This window comes from Sebastes umbrosus, chromosome 3 (assembly GCF_015220745.1).
Source record: "Sebastes umbrosus isolate fSebUmb1 chromosome 3, fSebUmb1.pri, whole genome shotgun sequence".
Taxonomy (NCBI): Eukaryota; Metazoa; Chordata; class Actinopteri; order Perciformes; family Sebastidae; genus Sebastes; species Sebastes umbrosus.
The window spans coordinates 28,609,296-28,631,800 of NC_051271.1; the positions used below are offsets into that span (position 1 = coordinate 28,609,296).

Genomic DNA, 22,505 nt, shown 5'->3' on the forward strand with positions numbered 1-22,505 from the left:
GAAGTAAATGTTGGTTGCACAATTTAATGGCTATGAAATAATGACACCATCTGCATTTAGATTGGTTCCCTATAAGCCTCGCATTCACTATGCAATTCTGTCTGCCACCGGGTCACGATCTCCCGGGAAAATGAAGGCTCGATTTACAGCACAAAGGAAGAGCGTCAACCATTGCGCAACCAAAACAGTAAGAGGATAGCGCTTTTTTCCCCCCCGCTAGCTATCGAGAGCTATCCCCAGCATACACTGTATATAAGAAGTGGACGATGTCACCCATTGGTTTGTGGACTACGGCCTTGATTTCTGCATTTTGGCCGTCGCCATCTTGGCTTTTTTCAACCAGAAGTGACACCAGAAGGTGGAGCTAAGTACAACCGAACACTGAATAAGACATTTTTAGGCGACCAAAAAGTTATAATTAACTTTCATGAACTGAAAACACACTGTGATAGGGTTAAAGTTGTAAGACTCAACCAGCACACACCCAGACCTGACAACGCCATGCTAGCGACCTGTCAATCACAAGGTAACCATGCCCTAAAGCATACCCTGCTTTATGGTCTATTTGACTCTAAATGGGACCATAATTTACTAAATGAACATCATGCTGTATTGAAGAAGACTTGAAACTAGTGATTGAGACAATAAACTCATGTTTACAATGTTTACTGAGGTAATAAATCAAGTGAGAAGTAGGCTCATTTTCTCATAGACTTCTAAACAATCAGACTTTGTTTTGCAACCAGAGGAGTCGCCCCCTGCTGGCTATTAGAAAGAATGCAAGTTTAAGGCACTTCCACATTGGCTTCATTTCTGTGAAGTTGTTTCCACTTTAACAAAATTCAACTTTGCTTAAATTTTCCTGATTCAGATCGGGAAATGTCTGATCAAAAATAAGTAAACGAGCCTAGAAATCTAACTATGCATTCTGTGCCAACTTTTTGATATTTGACACCTTTTCTGCTGCCCAGCCCTAGTTTATACATTCATCTGACGTTTACATTCATAAATGTATAGCAAACCTCAAAGAATCAAAGGAAATTAATAATATGACGATATTTGATACAAGATGAATCAACTTCTCAACGGCTTTTGTCTAGTGGCCATTTGTCACAATCGAAGATCACAAGGGTCCCGAGCGAGGGCAGAAAAAGACAGAGAGAGGGAGAGAAAGACAGAAAAAAGAGAGAAAGATACCCGCAGGGCTGGCTGGAAAGCCGACACCTAATCCACTTCTTTTCTTACATAAACCTCATCATAGCCTCACACACCTTTTCACACAAGTTTCACACTTTTCTCACCTCAGCAGTTCATGTTCACTTTTGCTTTATCCCATTTTTACTTGATATTATAACCGTGTGCAATGTGAAAAACTGTAAACATTCAAATCAATCACAGAGACACTTTAATCAAGGCGATAGACAAATGATAGATACAGCCTGGACAGGGACTCAAATTAAGAATTTCTACAATCCTGCAGAGATAAACTCTCAGCTCCCTGAATTCCTTAGATGTTGGTGATGTGACAGAGCCTTCTGATCTGCCATCTCCAGGCAGGGTTTGTGCGTGAGCTGAAAGCATTTGAAGTGGGATGGTGAACAGCCTGCTCTCAAAACTCAAGGGACACATCCGAGTCGTAATTAGGAGAGGATCCGCGTCCATATTTTATGGCGTACACAAACACATTCACAGACACGATTTCCATTACTGCCACATGTGTACATATATGATCCGCGTGTATATTCATGCATGTAAAGCTGACACAAATAGAAGGTTTCTCGCCCCCACCGCGGCAGAACGGCCCATTATGTACGTCTTCCATATCAAATTCTCTCCCCCAGTTTTCACCACTCTCATGTTTGCTGTAACGTTTTCAGTACACAATAGCAGCGGCGGTGTTAAGCTCATGTTGCCCCATCAAGAGGAGCGCACCAACAACAACCAAACACTTTTCCCCTCCTCTTCCCACCCTGTTTACGAGCGGATCCATTCGTCTCTCACTTTGTTCCCACGCTCCCTCGCTTCTTTTCTCTCTCCTCTGCATTGTCCTGTGCCCTCAGGTTAGAGGTTCTCTCTGTTTCCTCCTCTAAAGCCTGGAAAACAGAGGAGGACGAGAGGAGCTGGAGAGAGAGAGAGGAGAGAGAGAGAGAGAGAGAGAGGAGGGCCTGTCCGTCTGCCTCCTTCGGCCTGGCTGGCTAACCGGTCTGAACTGGTTCTGACATAGGTGAACCAGAGACGTGTCCTCTTTCGCCTCTGGACAAGAAAGAACCACGGTGGCATTCCATCCATAGTCGGCAGGTACCGGGGAAGTGTGCATTCATGTGTGTGTCTGCGTGTGTGTGTGTGTGTGCCTGTCTCCCAAGACCTTTGAGGCCTGGACCATTGCCAAGTTCATCTGTTAATGGACAGCTACTAGGAGGGCTGCCCCATCCCCCCGCTTTCCCTCCTCTCCGTCTCTCCGGCAGCCATGCCTGCTCACGACCCCCCCTTAACCTCCCCAACCCCCAGCCAGGCCTGCCCAGATACAGGCCCTCGCTCTCCCCTCTCCCTCCTCCTCCACTCCCTTTCTCTCCCTTCCCCTGAAAGCTATATCATTCCCTTTCTCCCTCTCCTCCTCCTCCTCCTCCTCCTCCTCCTCCTCCTCCTCCTCACTGCCCCCCAACACTCTGGGCTTCTCCTATTCAAGATAAACAGAGTGCTTCAAGTTCAGGGGACACCCTGGGACCCTTTAACAAAGCCATCTATCATGCTGTCTGCCTGAGACTCCTTTGGCCATAGCAGGCTCTGCTGCTGCTGCTGCTGCTGCTCCTACGTCTCTCTCTCAAACTGTGTGAGTGTGAACATACACAGGCTGGACATAGACCAGCCAGCAAGCCTGCTAACCATAGCTACTTGCTCTAGCTGGACAATTTCCCCATTGTGTTTGTGGCCCCTCCAAGACCAGAGCAAAGGCAGACCCCCTCCTCTCCTCTGCCAATGCACCCTCCTCCTTGTCCTGTTAAAACGAGACAAACTCATGACATGAAGGCACGCCACGGAGCGAAGAACAGCCACTTTTTCTCCACACCTCGGAGACGGACTCCGCTGACCCCTCACCAATTCCCCCTGAAGTCAAACTGCGGGACGATTAACCAAACTGTCAACAGCTTAATAGTGTGGGAATAAGAGACTGACAGTAGGCCTAGGAGCTGTGTGTAAACACTATGGAGTTTATGAATGATACACAAGAGAGAGAGAGAGTAAGACAGAGAATAGAAAGAGAGAAGCCCCTTTCATACATGGATCCTGCAACATTTATGGGTTCAATTATTGAGGTAGGTAGCCTTTTTCGGCATTCAGGCACAGGTCTGCTGTATGGAAATATTCTGTGGCAGGTCTTTTCCCAAGTGACGCGGTATTCCATGCATTATTTTCTGCTCATTATGGGTGGCAGCAGGTAGGAAAATAGGGACACCACTAGAGGAAGAGCATGGTGAACTGTCACACAGGCTGAGCTAAATGATAGAACTTATCATCAGTTGCCAGTTTTTTAATGATGGAGGTTTGTGGTGCTGTTGATCTGATTTATGTTACGCTGAGAGGCGTTACTAATTGTGTTTTTTAAATTAAAAGACAATACTTAGCATTTTAGGGACCACCTTTTACAGTATGTGGAGACCTTCAGTGCAACGCCTGGCTAAAATTCCTTTGACATTCATTATTTATCATAGATTTCTTTAAAGGTCCCATATTGTGCTCATTTTGTGATTCTACTACAACATGTTTACATGCTGTAAGGTTAAAAAAAACAACTTAATTTCTCTCATACTGTCTGCCTGAATATGCCTGTAATCACCCTCTGTCTGAAACGCTCCGTTTTAGCGCATTTCAACGGAATTGCAACGTTATTGCGTTGCTAGGCAACAATTTGGGTCCATGTTTACTTCCTGTCTGCTGATGTTAGTCACATACACTGCAACCGGAAATAAACTGGGACACATTTAGAATATTTACGGGTAAAACTGTGAAATGGTCTAAATATTGTATATTTGTGACATCACAAATGGACAGAAATTCTGATGGTTCCATTCAACGGCACAGTTTCTGAATACAGGCTGTGTGCATTTCTCCATGGATTGAGCGTTTTGATATGTTCACAGTATTTATACAGCACTTTAAACTGCTTTGTAATAGAAAAGACATGAAAATCTCACTTTTTACAATATTGGACCTTTAAATTAATTATAATTTAATTGTTGCTTTGTTTCCATTCGATTTAGGCTGGAAGATTTCCAGAAATCATGTTCCTGAGCAGGCAAACTGCCGGAGTGAAACATCTCCAGCTCCTCTTCCCACCCAACGCTGACCGTGACTATTTCAGGAATACTTAAGGTGTGTGCAGTTTAAGGGGCAAGAGAGCTTCCTGGCTAACTATTGTGACACCACAAGCTCACTCCAGGCATGGGAGAGAGACACATTTTCTATCCCTCTTTCACTCCCTTTCTTCCTCTTCTTCCTGCTTGTCCTTGTGTGTCTCTCTCTCTCCGACATCCCCCCAAAAAGCCCAGCAGCTGCAGCCCTCACCAGCCTGCTTCAGAGGAGGACCGGCCTGCCGGTTTTAGAGCGCTAAATTATCCATTAGATGTTATCAAGTTGTAGCGGGGCGATGCCATTCTGCTAGGAGCCATCAATCTTTCATAAGTCCCAGGCACGGCGTGCATTGGGATGAACCTCCCCGCCACTCCCGGCACACCACCCACCCCCATCCGACTCACTCTCAACTGCACGCAAACTTGGACATGTACACACAGTCGGGCGGACGTCGGCGCACAGGGTCAACAAACACACATGCTGACACAAATGCATCCAGGTACACGTTCTTGCACTCAAGCTCTGCAGCTTGTTTAGGGAACATCCAGTTCTACATTTCTTGCGTTGTGACTTTCATGCCCCTCAAGCTCAGCCCGCTTTCCTCCCTAAACAAAACTAACATTTTGAGCCAAGCATCCAAATTTATGCTGCCTAAACCGTGTTTCACTACCCCTCACTCTACCTTCCCTTGCACGCTCTCCCTTTTTTCCTCTCCTCCTCCCTCCCTCCCTACCTCCCTCCCTCCGCTTCTTGCCGTGGCCTGGCAGGCAGGCAGGGCAGACATGTTCAGAATGCGCTCCGGTAATGGGCTAATCAAAAATGCAAAACAATTGGCAATTACCGCGCGGGGCCCTAATGGTCATTAGAATTTACAACAAGGTAATGAACTGAGAGTCAGCTCGGTCCATGCATATTCATAAAGCAATCAGGCCTTTGAAGATTAAAGAAGCGCTTCAAATTTAAATGAGGGCGCCAGCATGTTATCAGTGAGATTCAGCCTGCAAAAGTAAAGGGTGCCTGGGACAGGAGTGTGCATTCATGAATGTGTGCATATATGTGCGTGTGTGTTGGGGGGTCAGTTTTGTGTGGGGGGATGGATGGAGTGGAGGTGTAAGTATGCGCGCGTGCGTGCATCTGTGCATAAGTGATGTGTCGATCTCATTGGGGTGCCAACTCGTGCCTGCATGCAAAGCGAGCTACAGTTACACCAACACCGCCATATAGCCTAAAGTGATTCTAATAACCAAATTAACACTCTCTTAAAAATGAATGAGGCCCCTATCTTCTGATCGGCATTTAAAAGACATGGGATTTGAATCTAAGATCAAATGTAACTTGAGCTATTAGGAGGCAATGAGCTTTTTGAACACACAACCCCCACCCCACCCCACCCCGAGGAATACAGCAACCTATTAGTATACATTTATGAAAGCGGTAGACATGGTTCGCATGCACATGGACACACTAAAGCACTCTGAGACTTTCACACACACCAGGCTGTTCTCATACACTGTTCGTAGCTATACCTATGAGAAATAATACACTGTAATTTGTATATGTTCCACAAAATCAAGTAGTGTGTAATTCACCTAATCGTAAACCAGGAAATATAAACGCCAACACCGTGGAGGAGGTCGGGATGGATGGGATGGTCAAAAAATACCGGACTTTCGCCCAGGAGATCGACGTTCCTGTCCCATGTGAAACCAGAAGTCAACCGTGATTTATTTGTTGCGCAAGTTACATACTTAAGTAACGCCACTTCAGGAGTTATTTTAAACCAAACCACGATCTTTTCCTAAAGCTAACTAAGCAATGTTATTGCCTAAACAGAAGGAAGTTGTTTCCTGTGAAGACGGAATTTTATTTTGAAAAGACCGTGTGCATGTAATGAGTGGAAATTGACATGTGTTGCTGGACATTCTTAGGAAAACGAACGAAAAGGGAGGACTAACTTTTTTGTAAGATATTATACGAACCATTATATGAGAATATGTTTCACACACACACACACACACACACACACACAAACAGAGGGGCTGTGAGTTTTCACAAGTGTAACGTCACACACGGGGGGCCCTCTCTCTGTCCTGTATCTCTCCGGCTGAGATAAGGCTGGCGAGACGCAGCTGTAGACGACCACCCAGTCACACACAAAAAGGTACAAATAGACTCACACACACATGCACATTGTGACAGGCCGAGCCCAGAGGTGGGACCTGCAGTGGGACAGATAGTAGAGGAAGAAACATTACAGAGACAGATAGTGACCGCCGGGATCAGTAGGTTCAGACTAACAGGACGCCCTCGTCACTGTGTGGCCTCAGCGTTATCGCCATGGGTGTGAGAAAGACAAAGCAATGGTCCTTCAGCACCGCGGCTTTAAACGGCACAGTCACAACAGCAGCAGCAGAGGTTGAGCTGACATACTGAATACAGGAGGTGATAATGCAAGACACAAAATTATATAGTGTGGATCAATTTCAATCAGTGACCTAAATGAGGACTTTAAGCAGCAGTGGGTAGAATTGGAGCAAATATGATTGAAAAAAGATATTTTTATAAAATGGTCATTATATCTTGACAGTAGTGCATGAGACAGGTAATCTGAAAAAAATCATCTGCCTCTCTGTGTCCTCCGCGGCTCCTAATGGCATCTGCAAGATTTCACAGACCGGAGGAAAACCACCAATCAGAGCCAAGCTGGAGCCTGCCGTATATACGAGCAGCTGTCAATCACTCATGAACTTCAATCAAAGGGTCAAACTAGGCAGCGCTGATCAGATATGAATCAATATTCTGTTACTGTAATGCCTATTTCTCGCCTCAAATGTTTTCAGAAACATCTTGTAGTGTACTGTTTAGGTGTAAAATGAAAAAGTTTGTGACCTGGCAGCCATGTTGAGATCAGTTGAGGAAATACCAAGCACCGCCCACCAGCCGGAGCAAACTTTCTCAGAAATAGGCATTACAGTAACAGAATATTAAATCATATTTGATCAGCGCTAGGGATGTCACGATACCAGAAATCTAGTAGTCGATACCAATACCAGTGAATTTCCACGATTCTCGATACCCAATTCGACACCAAGGTAGAAAAGAAAAGGAAAAGAGGCTGTACACGCACACACACACTCTCTATATATGCTTTATATCCTCAGATTGCAAGCAGTAGTTTAAATTTACTGACATGGTGACAGACCAATAGACCATTAAATATTTATTTTAAATGCTAATGTAATATTTTGATGACAATAAAAAAGCACCACTTTTCAGAGATTTAGCAATAAACAACAAAAGATAGAAATTCGGTTCAGTTCAGTTTTTCCCCCAACAATTGAATCCTCTTCTCTAACAAATAAATAAAGGATCTCTGATCAGTTTTTCAGTTCAGCAATTTCCACAAGTGAATCCTCTTCTAGAGCAAATTAATGAAGGATCTCTGAAAAAGTAAACAAACCCAACATCTCGACGGCGCTGTTGTGTGTGTCAAACTCCGACACACAGAGAGCAGAGAACAGAAGCCTTCAGAGAGTTACTCGCCAAACGGAAAATCCACCCGCATTTGGCGCTTGTTCATTTCGGACCCTGATTACAGGCATCGTATGGTACCTTTGGTACTGTAGAAAAAGAGTACCGTCACGTTTTTAGAATTTTGGCATCGACTTGGTACCAAAGTATTGGTTCTCGTGACATCCCTAATCAGCGCTGCCTTCGATCTGAGTTTGCGAGTGATTGACAGCTGCCTCCGTTGAATGAACAGCCAATAGGAATGCTCTCTCTCTGAAATGACCTGTGATTGGCCAAAGTCTCCCTTCACCAGCTAGATTTTTTAAAGCCTGAAAACAGAGCCATGAGGAGGTGCAGAAGTCTAGTTATCTCTCAGAACACTTGAATTACAATATGCTGAAAGGTTATTATGGATTTTTTGTCCAATGAAGCCAAAAACATTCTGCCTACTGCCGCTTTAAAGGAAAAAGTTTAGTTTTTTCAATTTAAACTACCTCGTTAAAAATCTGTGTTCCCATTCTAACCCCAAAACTAACCTGCCTACTTCCTAAAATACCGCTTCTGTCCCTTTTCGCTCTCATCTGCCACTTCCTGAGCTCACAGCTGTATCAAAGACACTTTTTCTTCTCTGTTTCTGTTCTGTCTAAAAATAAAGTCATTAACCTGCAGGTGGTGAAGCCGGCGGCTGGTGTGACAGGCCCTGACGCTGTCAGGCGACCCCCCGACCCTGTGATGTGACTGCCTGCCACGCTATTGACAGGACAGCGGCAGGACGCGCTCATTTCCGAGGATACTTTTTCATCCCGCGTGACGCGCGGCTGTGGACAAACAAGGTTGTTTCTGTCGCGTTGCTTCGTTTGACAGTAGGTAAAGGGGATAGAAAGAGGCAACAAATGTGTCTGTGTGTGTGTGTGTGTGTGTGTGCGTGCGTGCGTGCGTGCGTGCGTGCGTGCGTGCGTGTATCTTCTGGCTTGCTCTGCAGCCAAATCTGCGAGTGAGAATGAGTGGATGTTGGAAGCCTTTAAGAGGTGCAGACACGCTAATGTAGCCAAAACTTAGAGTTTCCAGTCCCTCGAGACAAACTGCTGGAGCGATGCGTGGAGAGAGAGAGAGAGAGTACGAGTGAGAGGGGGATAAAACAAGATAGGAAAGGAAAGGAGAGAGAGACGGAGAGAGGGAAACCGGAGGGGAGGGGGCTGAAATAAGTATCATATGTTTCTGACAGATCTCATCAACTCACAACACATCATGGGGCCTCTGCCACAACACATTTATTGCAGACAAAACACAGGTTCACAGGAGGGGGCTTTACACTGTACATGTGTGTCAGCGTGAGTGTGTGTGTGCGTGTGTGCATCTGGGGGTTATTGTTATTGTGTGTTCATAAAACAGGTGTGTGTCCATGTACATTTTGCGGGCGGGTGCACGCAAACGCTAAAGCCCTCTTTTTGTGTTGGCGTGTGCGTCCGTGTGTGTACGCATACTTGAACTAGCCTCCACCTGAATGGCCTGAGGCTGTGGCACCGGGGTTGTTAGAAGACAAACAGAGACACAGGAAGCCCAAGCCATGAGCCCTGAGGACAACACACACACACACACACACATACCTACCCTTAAGTACACACACACACTCCCGCTGTCAGTCACACACATAGCAGCCACCTCGCCATAAGTCCTGCTTCCTAAACCCACAAAACATCGCTTTAACACACCTCCTCTACCTCCCTCTCTCTCTCTCTCTCTCTCTCTCTCACACACACACACACATTTAGGCCCAGCCCGTCCCTCAGGCCCAGTGCTCTGTGCCAAGTCTGGCCTGGCATGGTCCACAGAGGGGTGTCCTCAGGCGAGGCTTGCCAAGTCAAAGACCCTTTCATGTTCAGCCTGCACGCCCAGAGTAGTAAAGCTTTAACAAACAGCCCGACACACACTCTTTCTCTCTCTCTCACACACACACACACACACACACACACACACGGGGAAAGCTATAAACAGTTTAAGTGGTCAAAACCACACTCGCACACGTGCACACACATGCACATACATTAGTTTGACGCCGCGTCCACACTCGAGATGTAAACATCCACTAGACTCCGGCACTTGAATGCAGCCAGAGCCGCTAACACTCAGTCCAACAACAAAGGCCGCCGAAATCTCCAACATTTGCGGGCGTTTAGAGCTTTGGCTTCGGAATACAAAAAAACGTCCTCTATGAAAAATTCATCCTTAAAAACCCGTTCCTGTTCACCTTCATTAAAACTTAGCGGAGCCCACAGCCAAAAATAGGACCGATTTCATCAGAGCCCAGAGCAACTGTAGGATCAAATTAGAGTCAGTTTTTTTACAGACAATGGAGTGCTTGTGTTGATAATATTAGCCGGTGTCCAATAATTAGAATAGCATGCATCTGTGCCTTTTCAGTATCAATTAAAGTGATCGCCGAAAACAAAGCAACACACCGCATGTGGACTCGCAGATGCACGCACAAACACACTGGAGAAAGATATCACTACCAAGAAGCCTCTCGCCCCCTCACACACACACACACACACTCCCCATGCACTGCCCAGCCCCCCAGTTCTGCCTGACAGATACCCAGTGTGTATATGTGTGTGCTTATGAGGGAGTGTAGAGGGGGGGGCGGTGGTTTGGAGAAAGGTGGCACAGTGCCAATACGGAGCCTGCTAAATACCTTTGTCTCCACAACACACAGGGACAAACAGGACAGGCAAGCTGCTGCACGAAGACCCACTACAGCCACGGAGAGGTGTTACGAGAAAATACCGCTCGCTTGTTTCGAATGAAACGGGAAAAAAAGGGGGGAAAGTGGGAGCGGGGGGAAAGGTGGCTGCCATAATTAACTCAGTATTGATTCCAGGTTACAATAGAGGCAGTGCGCTGGAAAGAGGCAGAAGAAGTGTGAGATAGTGGTCGACCGGAGCGGCTACAGTGGCCTCATTAACACACATGGCTACACTGGTGAGGATTGCGAGAGGTGCTAATGCTGGGATGGATAAACACAGGCCACAGTAATGCGAGCAGAAGAATGTGGACTCGTAAAATGTAGAGAAGAGAATTGTTAAAAAAAAATTACTAATTATGGTTTATATGGGACATGATAAAGCCCATGGTAGTGCGTCTTAAATCATAACAATGAAAAGCATCTTGCTCCAATTACTCAACGCAGGAAGCCCAAACAATCACTTATTGCGCTGGTAACAATTTAGTCCGCGGAAATAATGGATGCGAGTGTAAATAAAAACTATGAATCCACTTCACCGGCGTGCCCGCTTAATAGTGATTACGTCCCGTGACATAAATCCAGTTTTTACACCGCAGTTTGTGTGAGAAATCGTCATCTGCTCTGTTTCTGGGCCATCCATAATCTGGAGACAAGCGACGGTGTCCCTATGCATATCTTAAATTGTTTATCATGCAAATGATGGCACGCAGGCTGCTCTGCCCTCTCCTAACGGCCCGCAGCTCCAGACTGCAGACCCCAGCCCCAGCTGCAGCCATGAGGCTCCCAGACGGCCTCAGCTGTCCCAAAGACTGTGAGGGACACAGCTTCATCTCCAGCTCTGGGTGTATAACCCCCCCTCAGCCCACCCCCTCCAAGTTCAACCATCCTGGGTGTCAGCTCCTTTGGTCCAGCAGCTTCTTTTCCTATACCTTAGCCAAGCCCTGTATGCGCTGCCTTCCGTACAGAAATCCATCTGCGTCAAATGACATTTCAGGAGGAGGGTGGGGGGGCCGCATTCATTTGCGTGTATGCAGTGCAGCAGGGATACAGTAAATCTTTAAGGGCGTAACTTATAATACACTCTCCTGGAATAAACTGGACTAGCCAGTCTGTCTTCACGTCTACACTACCGATACAGTAGTGTGTGAGGGGCAGCATGCATTGAGATGCCTCGACTCAGTGTCAGCGTCTAACTGAGCAGGGTGAGAGAACATGGCAGCCAGCATATGGGGCATGGGGTGGCGCGCTGGCACTGCCAGTCTGTATCCATCAATCTTGGACACAGAAAACAGCGGTCGGGTCGGGGGGCTGGCTTTTATGTGATGTGTGGTCCATCCTTCACGGTGGCTATAAAGCTTCTGTTTTACCCCCAAAATCTTTTCTTTATCTGTAATCTGGTGTTTTCTCCCTCTCAGGTTTTTGCGCGAGGAAATGTTATAACGCAATCAGGTGAGGCGTCGCGACCGGGGCACGACCCCGCTCCACGCACAACCAAAAGAATCTATTCATTAAGGCATCAAGCGAAGCCCGAGAGTTGCACAATGCCAAGAAGACATACGGCCTATAAATAAAAGCTCTGCTCACAATGTGGGTGACCTTATGATATCATGTGAACTCCACTGCATGATGATCTAAATGAGCACAGAAAAGCATGTCCGAACAGCTGACAAGGCCAAGAGGCAAGTTGGATGTGTGTGTGTGTGTGTGTGAGGATGTGTGTGTGTGTTTGCTCATACAGAGGGCAGATGTTTAACAAACTGCACACTAATGAAGAGTGGGCATTGTGTATGACAGTGGGCTGACTGACTAACAACAGATAACAGTAGTCCCTTTACAATGCTGCAGCGCTGACTAATACAGTACAGTAGTGCACATTATTGAGCACCGCTCTCCGTGCATTTAGCCTGAATTGGCTTCAAATTAAATCTGCCCAGGCAGGCAATCATCCCAATCTGGCACACAATATCAGATCTGTTAAAGGAAATGAATAAACATTCAAACAGGCTGGTCAAAATCAAACCCCACTCTGTAAAACCAGTCATAAGGGACCCACGCTTGTTTGCGTGGCGACTCATGTTTTCGCTGCAGCCTCATTTAGCCCCGGTGGACAAACAACAAACCGACCAGCCGCTTTAAGAAGTCCTTAATTACTCAAATCAAGTAAAACACTGACAATTAGTGGCTGCGGGGTTCCTCAAATAAACGCATCTTCCTTGACAGTTCAGCATAATTACATTCTTTTCTATCTCTTTTTTTTTTTTAATTTTAGCATCGTGAGTGAGACTTCGCAGGCGCATATTTGAGGAAGCGGGAGATATGGCGGCGTAATAAGCCAGGGAGGGATAGAGATGCGTCTCTCGCCGCCACATGAGAGAGAACGTGGAGGCCGCAGGATCTGAACACATCTGTGATGCAGCAACAAACCAAAAGAAATCCATCTTTCTGTCTCTCTCTCTCTCTCTCTCTCTCTCTCTCTCTTTCATAATCTGCTTCTTTGTCTGTGTGTGTCTTTTTCTCTATCTGCAAATTTCTCACAATCATTTTCAGCTTCGGCTGGTCTTCGTGTCGCAGCTGAGGGAGATTCACAGCTCCTAAACGCAGCAGCAGATAATTCATGCATCCCTACTCCCAGAAGCAAAAACCAAAGAAAATCTGAGAAAGCATTTGTTCCCCTTTTCAAATAAACTCTCTCTGAACCCTGGAAAGTGTGACCCCCGCTCCACACCTTCAGACCTTAAGACTCCCACATTTGTTTTCTTTTCCCGCTCATTTGTGGCAGCCATTTTAAGCTCCCGCTGTGTTTACCTGTGATATTCTCCTGCTTGGGGATTATTCCTTGCAAGGGCGTAGATAAACAATCCTCGTCCCGCGGCGACACCTGGACGGCCACCTCCACGGGGTGACACGCCCTCCGCGGGTGGTGCTGATGGTGGGTCCGCGAGTGCGAGGAGGACGTGGAGAGGGGCGAGGCGAGCGGGGAGGACGGCGGCCTGTCCAAGGGTTTGTCCGTGCAGAGGCTCCCGTGGCACTGCCTCCGTTTGTGTTCGATGAACAGCAGGATGTCGGCCAGGGGGAAGCGGGAGTGGCACTGGCCGCAGGTCAGCAGGTCCTGGTCCCCTTTTAGGGGCTCGCCCTGAGCCACTCCCAGCCTGGGGGAGTCCTGAGAGTCTTCTTCTGGTAAAATACCTGACAGCGGCTCAGCTGGACGGGCACACAAGAAAGAGGATGGTGAGTAATAAACAAATGTGTGTCAAGAAAAGGAAAAGCACATTAGAGAGCCTTTCATTGCTGCAATATCTAGACATCTACAGGAATAAGGTCAGGTTGTAAATGTGTATAAAATATATTTAGAAAGAAAGACAGAAAGAGCACACTTCGATAAGGACTGACATGTTCAGCTCGCAGGCAGCAGCCAAACGATTAAGTCGCTTGACCCTCTTTATTGTGCTGCCAATCTCGCTTTTTTAATGAACCTAACACCTCTGAGAATCAAAAAATAGATTCTAATTTGAGTTCAAGATGATTGGACCCCATTTCGTTAAAAGTGCTGGGATCTCGTGAACCAAGGTTAGACATTGAGGGGTTGGATGTGGAGTAGGTCCCTGAAGTACCGGCAGAAAAGAGAGAGGAGAGAGAGAGAGAGAGAGAAGAGAGAAGAGAGAGGAGAGAGCATTTTAAAAGAAGTAATCTAGCCACACGGTAAACGACATTGGGCGCCCCGACTGGGATGTTGAGATAAGATGTGATGAATTCTTGCCGCCGGTTCAACCTTTAATTCCGTGTCGGGTCAGACGAGAAGGTGGTGAGGGACTATGCAAGATAGGCCCTGTTACCTGTATGTTCAGCTGCATTAAAGATGAGGGAATTCGCCCCTATTTTACTGCAGCTTATCTTAACCAGCTTATGCCACGGACATAGGCGGGGGGGTGTGAGGCTGGGTTAGGTGGAAAGATTTTCTTCAAACCAAATAATCTCATTTTTGATGCCACGCAAGAGTGATGTGAATAACTTTGAAAACTAAAGTATAATCCTTTTCTCAGACATCCGACTGCGGCAGAATCTAAAGTAGTTTAGGCCGGTGTTTCCCACTGGGCCACAGTCTGTTTCACTATCAGAGAAATCATTACAGGCCTCTTCGTTTGCCATTTTAGATTTCTTTTTATGGCTCAATCAATAATTTCATTTCAGGGGATTTCTTTTTCATGTTCAAATGGAGTTTATAAAAACAAACATAAATAGGTACATTTCCTCTGCCTGTATAAATATGTAATTAAGTGTTAATTTGCTCACCAAAAACAAGATTATGCAAAGTGTGATCACATCAATCATTTTAGTTGTTCAAATAAATAAATATGAATATATAAAAACACCATTCTTACTAACTGAACTCACAAGATCTGGGTCAGAGCCGAGAATAGAAATTATAAAGGTTAAATGAAACTTCTTTACAAGTGTAAAGAAAGTTGTTTTTTCAAAATAAATTGTATATACGTTCTATGGCATAATGCCTATACCTGTCTTTAAAACACTTTATTCTCTTTGAATATTTTGAATATTCCACATTTTGTTTCCTCTTTTAGAATCCCGAGCACAAGGAGCATAAAACATACAATATAGTTTCCGCTAAAGCGATCCTCTGCATGGGCTTGGTCAAGTTCAAGTTCATAAGTGGTCTACAGGACTCCAATCACAGTGCGCCCCCCACTGGCAAACCTTTTGACAATTACCCCCCTCACATGAAGGCATACATGTTGCGAGAGCATAATTGGTTTTCCAACCGAAATGGGAGCAACATGCAGAGACACATTCACCACGAAAAAAAATAATTAAGGACAAAATGAATGAATCCTGATCTCCACTGAGCAACTTCAATTATAACAATCTGTATATTTGGAGACCTCTCTCCGCATTCACTGACATAAGCCTATAAGAGTGTATTGATAAATCAGAGGATGATGGGAAATAAATCTCCTATAAACATAAACGCATCTGAAAAATCCCACCATGCAATCTCAGTCCCTGCTTTATTATAACACACGCGCGTAAAAACCACTTCTCTCCTCTCCACATATAGTTGTGAAATCGCGCACGGACATTCACGTAGATTAACACAACATGTATGTGATGATAACACCTGACAACACACTGTGCATTCAAAAACATGATGTGAAAACAGCAGCTGTGGGGGAATTTTTACGACAACAGAAACTGTGTTCCGTAACGCACACGAGGTCTCCGGACAAGTGGGCATGTAAACACCACTTCCTTGTGTCCAAAACCAGCTTCCAAACCTCTGTAAATACAATCTAACAACAAAAAGGTTAACAACGTGCGTTTGCTGTGGTGGAACAGCTTTTACGCGCTTCACCTGGAAACTTGTGAGCAGCTGTATAGTATAGTATAGTAGTATAGTATAGTAGGAGGCTTGTGCTGCCTTCATATAGGCAAAAGGTCTCTGGCCATAAAGCCCCACATGCATGCCCTTTAATGGCGAAAGAAACCTTGAAGGCTGCGTTATACAACACGGTGTAGAAGTACAAGTTGAAGCAGCTCTCTGTCACGTTGTTTGAAAACTTCCACCCAGAGGATCGCATGATCCATTCCCAAATAGTCTTGGATATGTGTGCGTTTTTTTTTGGGTGAGCTGATTTCACTCAGGACAGCGGTGTGTCTGCAGTATCCTATTCTAATTCCCACCGAGGAAGTTGCCCCCTGCACGGTAACACAAACAAGAGGTGGCTGGCTGTTAAATGAAAGTCAAAAATGCCCAAATTCATCTCCACTTACGCGAAAACTCCCGTTTGCTCAAGTGCTGTGGTTTGCCTTGCTTGCGGCGAGACATGTTGTGTTCAGTGGAGGCGGCTCTTCAGCTGAGTTCACATTGGGAAATCCGTTCCTATAAGGTAGACTCCAAATGAAACCTCTTCATTGATGCTGTCTGACATCCAAATAGGGAAAAAGAAGAAAAAAAAAAAAAAGAAAAGAAAAAATTGAACTGCAGATCATACAACAGAGGGCGAGGAGGCGTCGCGCGCTGCGGGCTGTGAGGACCTCTTCATGACTTTTTTTGCGCAAAGAAGAAGAGAGAAGAGAGAGTAGAGTGATGTGATGTGATGGGGGTTACTGAGATACCCCCCTGAGCTGAGCTGCAAGTTCAAGTGCGGACGTGACGTTCCTGCGAACTTGAACGTCAGGAGATGGACGGACTGAGACATAGAAAACATGGGCAGGGCTGAAGCCGGCCAGTGGGAGGGGGACAAGCTGCAATAAAAGACCAATGGACACTCATTATGGACTACCTATGGAAGGAGGGAGGGAGGGAGGGGGGAGAGAGAGAGACCCTGAAGACACCAATGGACAGAGGGGATCAAGGGGGCTGGGCTAAGAGAGAGAGAGACAGAGAGAGAGAGAGAGAGAGAGACAGAGAGAGAGAGAGAGAGAGAGAGAGAGAGTTGTGCATGGAGGTGGAGGAGCAGCTAGAAAGCGCACGGAGCGCAGGAGGAGGAGAAGGGAGGATAAACCCAGCTTTACTGCTCCATTCATATTTATTAGAGTTTATTTCCAGGCAGATATGAATATTGAGTGATTATGTAAATTTACAGTGTAGACTGGAGATTGTATTTTTTACATAGAGGTGGGATGAAGCGTTTTTATTTCCTCACAATTATTACTTTAATTATATATTATATATATATATATATACATATATATATATGTGTGTATATATATATGTTATTATTATTATTATTATTATTATTATTATTATTATTAAATAAATGTGTACACATATATATATACACACATTTATTTATTTATTTATCTCTCTCTATATATATGTTATTATTATTATTATTATTATTATTAAATCAATAAATGTATATTATGTGTATACACATTTATTTATTTAATAATGCTAATAATAATAATAACATATATATATATATATATATATATTTATTGCCAAAGCGTTTTTATTTCCTCATAATTATAACTTTTATTTATTTATTTATTTATTTATTTATTTATTTGCTTTTTGTTAAATTTGTTTCATTTGTGTGATTAAAGGACCAATGAGGAAGAAGAGCTGTTAATACGGTTTCCCTCTGTGGAAGGATGATCTATAACAACTTTCTGAACCTGCTATAAAGTGGCCTTACACAGGTTAACACAGATGGCCTAAATGAAAGAAAGAGAGGGAGATAAGAAGATCAAATTTATATATATGTAATATAAAATGATCCGATTGTGGGTTAATTGGACTGCTAATAAAGACAAATAATAAGAAAAAATACTATAGACCTATTAAAAAATGGATTTTAGCTTACATTTAGAATCAAATGTCTTTTGATTTATAGACTACAACATAATTTGATTTGATGTCATCAAACAGCTTGTTAAAGGTGTTAAATCTATGCGTGAACAATGCACCTGAGTCTGTATTCAAAAACTATAAAGTGAAGCTTATCTTCATGTTTTCATCTGACAGGTTGTCTATGTGATGGATAAGCAGACACATTTCTTAACAGAATACAACAGGCGACACACTTATGATTACACAAATAAAAGCCTCAAATTTAAAGCCATATGGGGGCATTAGAAAACACATTGTAATATTCTGTTATGGTGTTGTGGTACTGCATACAGAATAAATCTGGCCTATTCAAATGATTTAGCATGGCTGTTGAGTTTTTTATAGTTTTATTGTGATTTTTATAGCCAGTACTGTACAGGAGCACTGTACAGGCTGTAAAGTCTTCTGGATTTACAAGCACATGCAAGAAGGCAAATAATGTAACATTTGAAACCAAAAGAGTAAACTAATTATGACCAAATCATTTGAACATTTTCTTTTATTCATAGCTATAATTTTCCCATTGTTGTGGTTGTGTCTTTTTTTGCTGAAGTTACAAATTGCAATATTTATCTTATTACATAAAAGCACAAGAAAAAAACAGCTAAATGTTTTCATCCTTCAGGGACACCATTGGTGATCAATGCATCAATGAAGTGTGGCTGCACTTTAAATGAAATGATAATAACTGCTGTGTAACAGAACCTCAAAGGGGTGTTTAGCTAAAACAATGAATGTCAGAAGGTAGATGAAGGTACAACCTAACTCACAGCTCACCTGGGCCCCATTGATATAATTGTATACATTATATGAATGACGAAAATAACCCAAATAGGCCTTTTTTTTAATATCTATAATATCTATAATTCACACATACACCCACGTTTCATGTTGGTGAAAAATATACATATAGCTTGTGCCGGTATTCCAAATAGACAAACTGGTGGTTTGATTTCATTAGATTTTTTTTTTTTAAAGTATGAGTTTTAGTATTTTGTTATTGGTGCCATGAAAGCCTCATAATTGATCAGGCTCAACAACTGTAGCGTGTCTAAGCCCTGTCAGCTCAATGCAGTACTTTGGCGCCATCTAGTGTTTCAATTGGACATTGATTCCAAATAGAAATCATGATGCCTGTAGTCATATGATTGTACAGAGCATTGAGTTGGGCTATTTTTTTTTTTTCTTTTTTTCTAAAGGCTTCAGAATTGCACAGAATTATCTTTGTCTTATTACAAATGTAACGCACACAAAATGTATGGTCACTGCTCAAAATTATTGTATTTTCTGGAGCTGTGTGATATACGCCACTTACTTATGTGTGACCTAAGTTCAAATACACTAAGTGAGGCAATCTGTTTGAATTTAGAAAAAAAAGTGGTTGTGTCATTTTGTTAACTGGTATTGACTTATGTTTGTTTCAATTAGGATCCGGATGGAGAATCTGAAAGGATTTCATCCTTAAGAAGTTGATGTATTAATAATGTAAGATAACTTACGATAACGTACTTCTTGTTTATTATATAATTGTAAGCATGGCAATTTATATTGATTTAATGTGTTTATTGTACAGAAATATCATCATCATCATTCATCATTCGTCATCTATTCTCCACCCATTATCCTTCCTCAATAAATGGTTAAATGGCTCTTGGATCCTGGTTATTCTTTTGTTATTATACTGTTTTGACTTGCACCAACATAACCAAAGCAAATTCCTAGTGTATATCCTTTACACCTGGCAATAAACACAATTCTGATTCTGATTCTGATTCTGATTCTGATTCTGATTCTGATTCTGATTCTTATTCTGATTCTGGTGTTAGTAATGTGCATACCAGCTAGAAGTTCTATGGTCCAGTCTAACTAATATTCCCAAATAAGGCAATAATAATCTTATTTAAATTCAGATTATAAAGACTTTTTCAGTCACATATTTGTTTATTTGATTTTTGGTAATTTCTTGAACTTTCAAATGTACTGTCTTACTTTAAAAGATCAGTAGGTGGCAGTGCTGCGCCTGATTGATAGATAGATTGATAGACTTCGAGAAGCCACTAGCTACCTCACCTCTGCCTGCCACATTATGTTTCCTGTTTTCTCCAGTAAGTGACATGTTAAGTGCACAAAACACAATATCAATAAGTTGGAGACAAATGTGTACCCATTCATTTTGGTGAAGAAGTAGTAGTTTAGTAGTTAAATGAGTTTTGATAAGACTGACCATGGAGTGAATGAGGGGGAAAGTACAAGTGACACTGATTGTTTAAAATTGGAAAATGTTTAATAAATATAGTTAGAGAAGACTTTGAATGAGAAGCAAAACAGTTTACCTGCCTCATTATTTTTCCTGTTTTCTCAGACACACACACACGACCGTCTACAATTTCTATGAATACTATAGTGCTAATACTGCTACTCAAATGGGCAACTCAGTAACATATATAATACTATTACACTACCATAATACCTACTTTTTAATGCTTATTACATACAGGCTATAACAAAATTATACACAAATATGTGTTTTTATTTATAAGATACTTTCTGGTGGGAATATTCCTGAGTAGTTCAAGACCTATTTTAAAACAAATGCTCAGGTCCATTCTTACTCAGCCCGTCAATCTCTAGATCTTCATCCTCCTAAATTCCTCACTAGTAGAGGTCAATTGTCGATAAGATTAAGGGGAACCAAATTATGGAGTAGCCTTTCACATCTATCAATAAACTGTTCATCTGTCAAATGTTTCAAAAGTCGCTTAAAGGGCCATTTAATTGCTGTCTTGTAATTGCTTTTCCCCATGTTGTCCATGTATCTGTTTTTATGTTTTTTATTTTTTCCCACTCACAATGTTGTTTGGTTATGATTGCCCAGAACTCTTTATAGATATTTAAATCAATATCCTCCTCACAAACACTAACCATACACTTCCATGCAACACACACACACACACACATTTGTCTTTTTTTTATATATTTACTGTATTGTTATTGTTGTTATTATATATATCTTGTCCTAATTGTTGGTCATCACTATTATGTAGTCATATTATTTCTTTATATTAATCTTGTCTCTAGATGGAGGCTACAGATAAGCCCAGTGTTTTTTTTTTGCCCCTTTCTGCACTGTATATCATTATTATTTTTTTTTTTTGGTATGTTGTATAGTCTTAAATTGTGTAAAACAAATAAACAAAATTATAGAGCTACACTGTTGAGAATTTCCCAGTAAAATATCAGTAAAGAACTGGCAGCAGAGTTGCCTTTATGTTACTTTAAAATTAACATTATTATACTGTCGCTGAAATTTACAGCTTTGTACTGTTAATGAAAAATACAGTTTGAACTGGTTGTTCTTTTATTAATTTCACAGTATTTCACAGTTAATTTACTGTTTAAAGATACATTATATAGCTGTTTTTCACCTTTCTTTTACATTATCTTACTGATTTGTTTTAATGCACTATTTAGGTTGTATTTTTTACATACATTTTAATAAACATTATTTTTTGCCTAGATGAATAGACTTAGCAGGTTACAGACATAGGAATAGTCACACTAAATACAATAGAAGGATTTGATGCGCGTGTGCGTAAAGTTTGTTTGGAGCGCCCGCAGCGCGGCGCGACCTGCTCCTCTGTTTACCTGCTGTAGTACCGCAGGTAACCGGATCGGCTTGTGCGTGCGCGAATGTTGGTTTGAGGGAAAGGACAACGCATTTGGGCTTTACAGGGTAAGTTAAGAAAGAAAACATAAACAGAAAACTGTTCTCCGCCTTTTCATTGTGAAAGAGCAACAATGAGTCATGATCATTGGTCGTTGACCAGAACTGTTACTTCATCATTCACTCAGTCAATCCGGCCGTCCAGTCCTGAGACTAACCAGGCTCTCTCTCCAGAGGAGGTCTGAACCTGGTCCCCGCAGCTCCTGTTGTGAGAAGGGCTGATAGTCCTAATGTAGCTCAGAGGAGAGCCGGTCCGAGCCTCTACTCCAGACTGACGCATTGTCAGAAAGGAGCTGTCCTCTAGGCTGACCTTCAGTGACCTTCAGTCAGCCTAGAGGAGAGGTTCCGGCTGGATCTGCTCCGAACAACCTAGCTTTCCAGCCAATCCCCTTCACGGGTTCCCCCTTTAGAAAAAGCTAATAGTCCTCATGTAGCTCAGAGGAGAGCCGGTCCGAGCCTCTACTCCGAACTGACCCCGTCGTCAGAAAGGAGCTGTCCTGTAGGCTGACCTTCAGTCAGTGACCAGTGGAGGACCTGCGAGTCTTCGGCCTTCGGTCCCCGTCTGCGAGTGGCCTGTCGTCCTACGCGTGGCAGTATCAACAAAACACTTGTTTTTTGATCTGTGATTGATGGGCGTAACGGGGGTTCTATAAGTAAACTTTCGACGACGTTCCCTGATGTCACTTATGATGCCACAGTTTATGTGACATCATCATTTATGACATCACAATGGCAACATTCCATCATGTCACTGATGATGTCACAGGAGAGTTAGTTTAATCTGATTGTCAAGACTTTCTGGCAATTGTAGTGTCCCATGTGTCTAC

General features: G+C 43.2%; 1 protein-coding gene across 1 annotated transcript in view; it reads right to left on the reverse strand.

Annotated features, from left to right (window-relative positions):
* Window positions 1-17,255, reverse strand: part of LOC119484035 (B-cell lymphoma/leukemia 11A-like) — a 41,752-nt gene extending 24,497 nt beyond the window's left edge. Inside the window, exons 1-2 of the mRNA XM_037762595.1 lie at window positions 16,391-17,255; window positions 13,409-13,804 (exon numbers count right to left, since the gene is read on the reverse strand). Coding sequence (XP_037618523.1) covers window positions 13,409-13,804; window positions 16,391-16,445 — 451 coding nt within the window. The 5' untranslated portion in view covers window positions 16,446-17,255. The remainder of the gene's footprint in view (window positions 1-13,408; window positions 13,805-16,390) is intronic.
* Window positions 17,256-22,505: the final 5,250 nt, after the last annotated feature.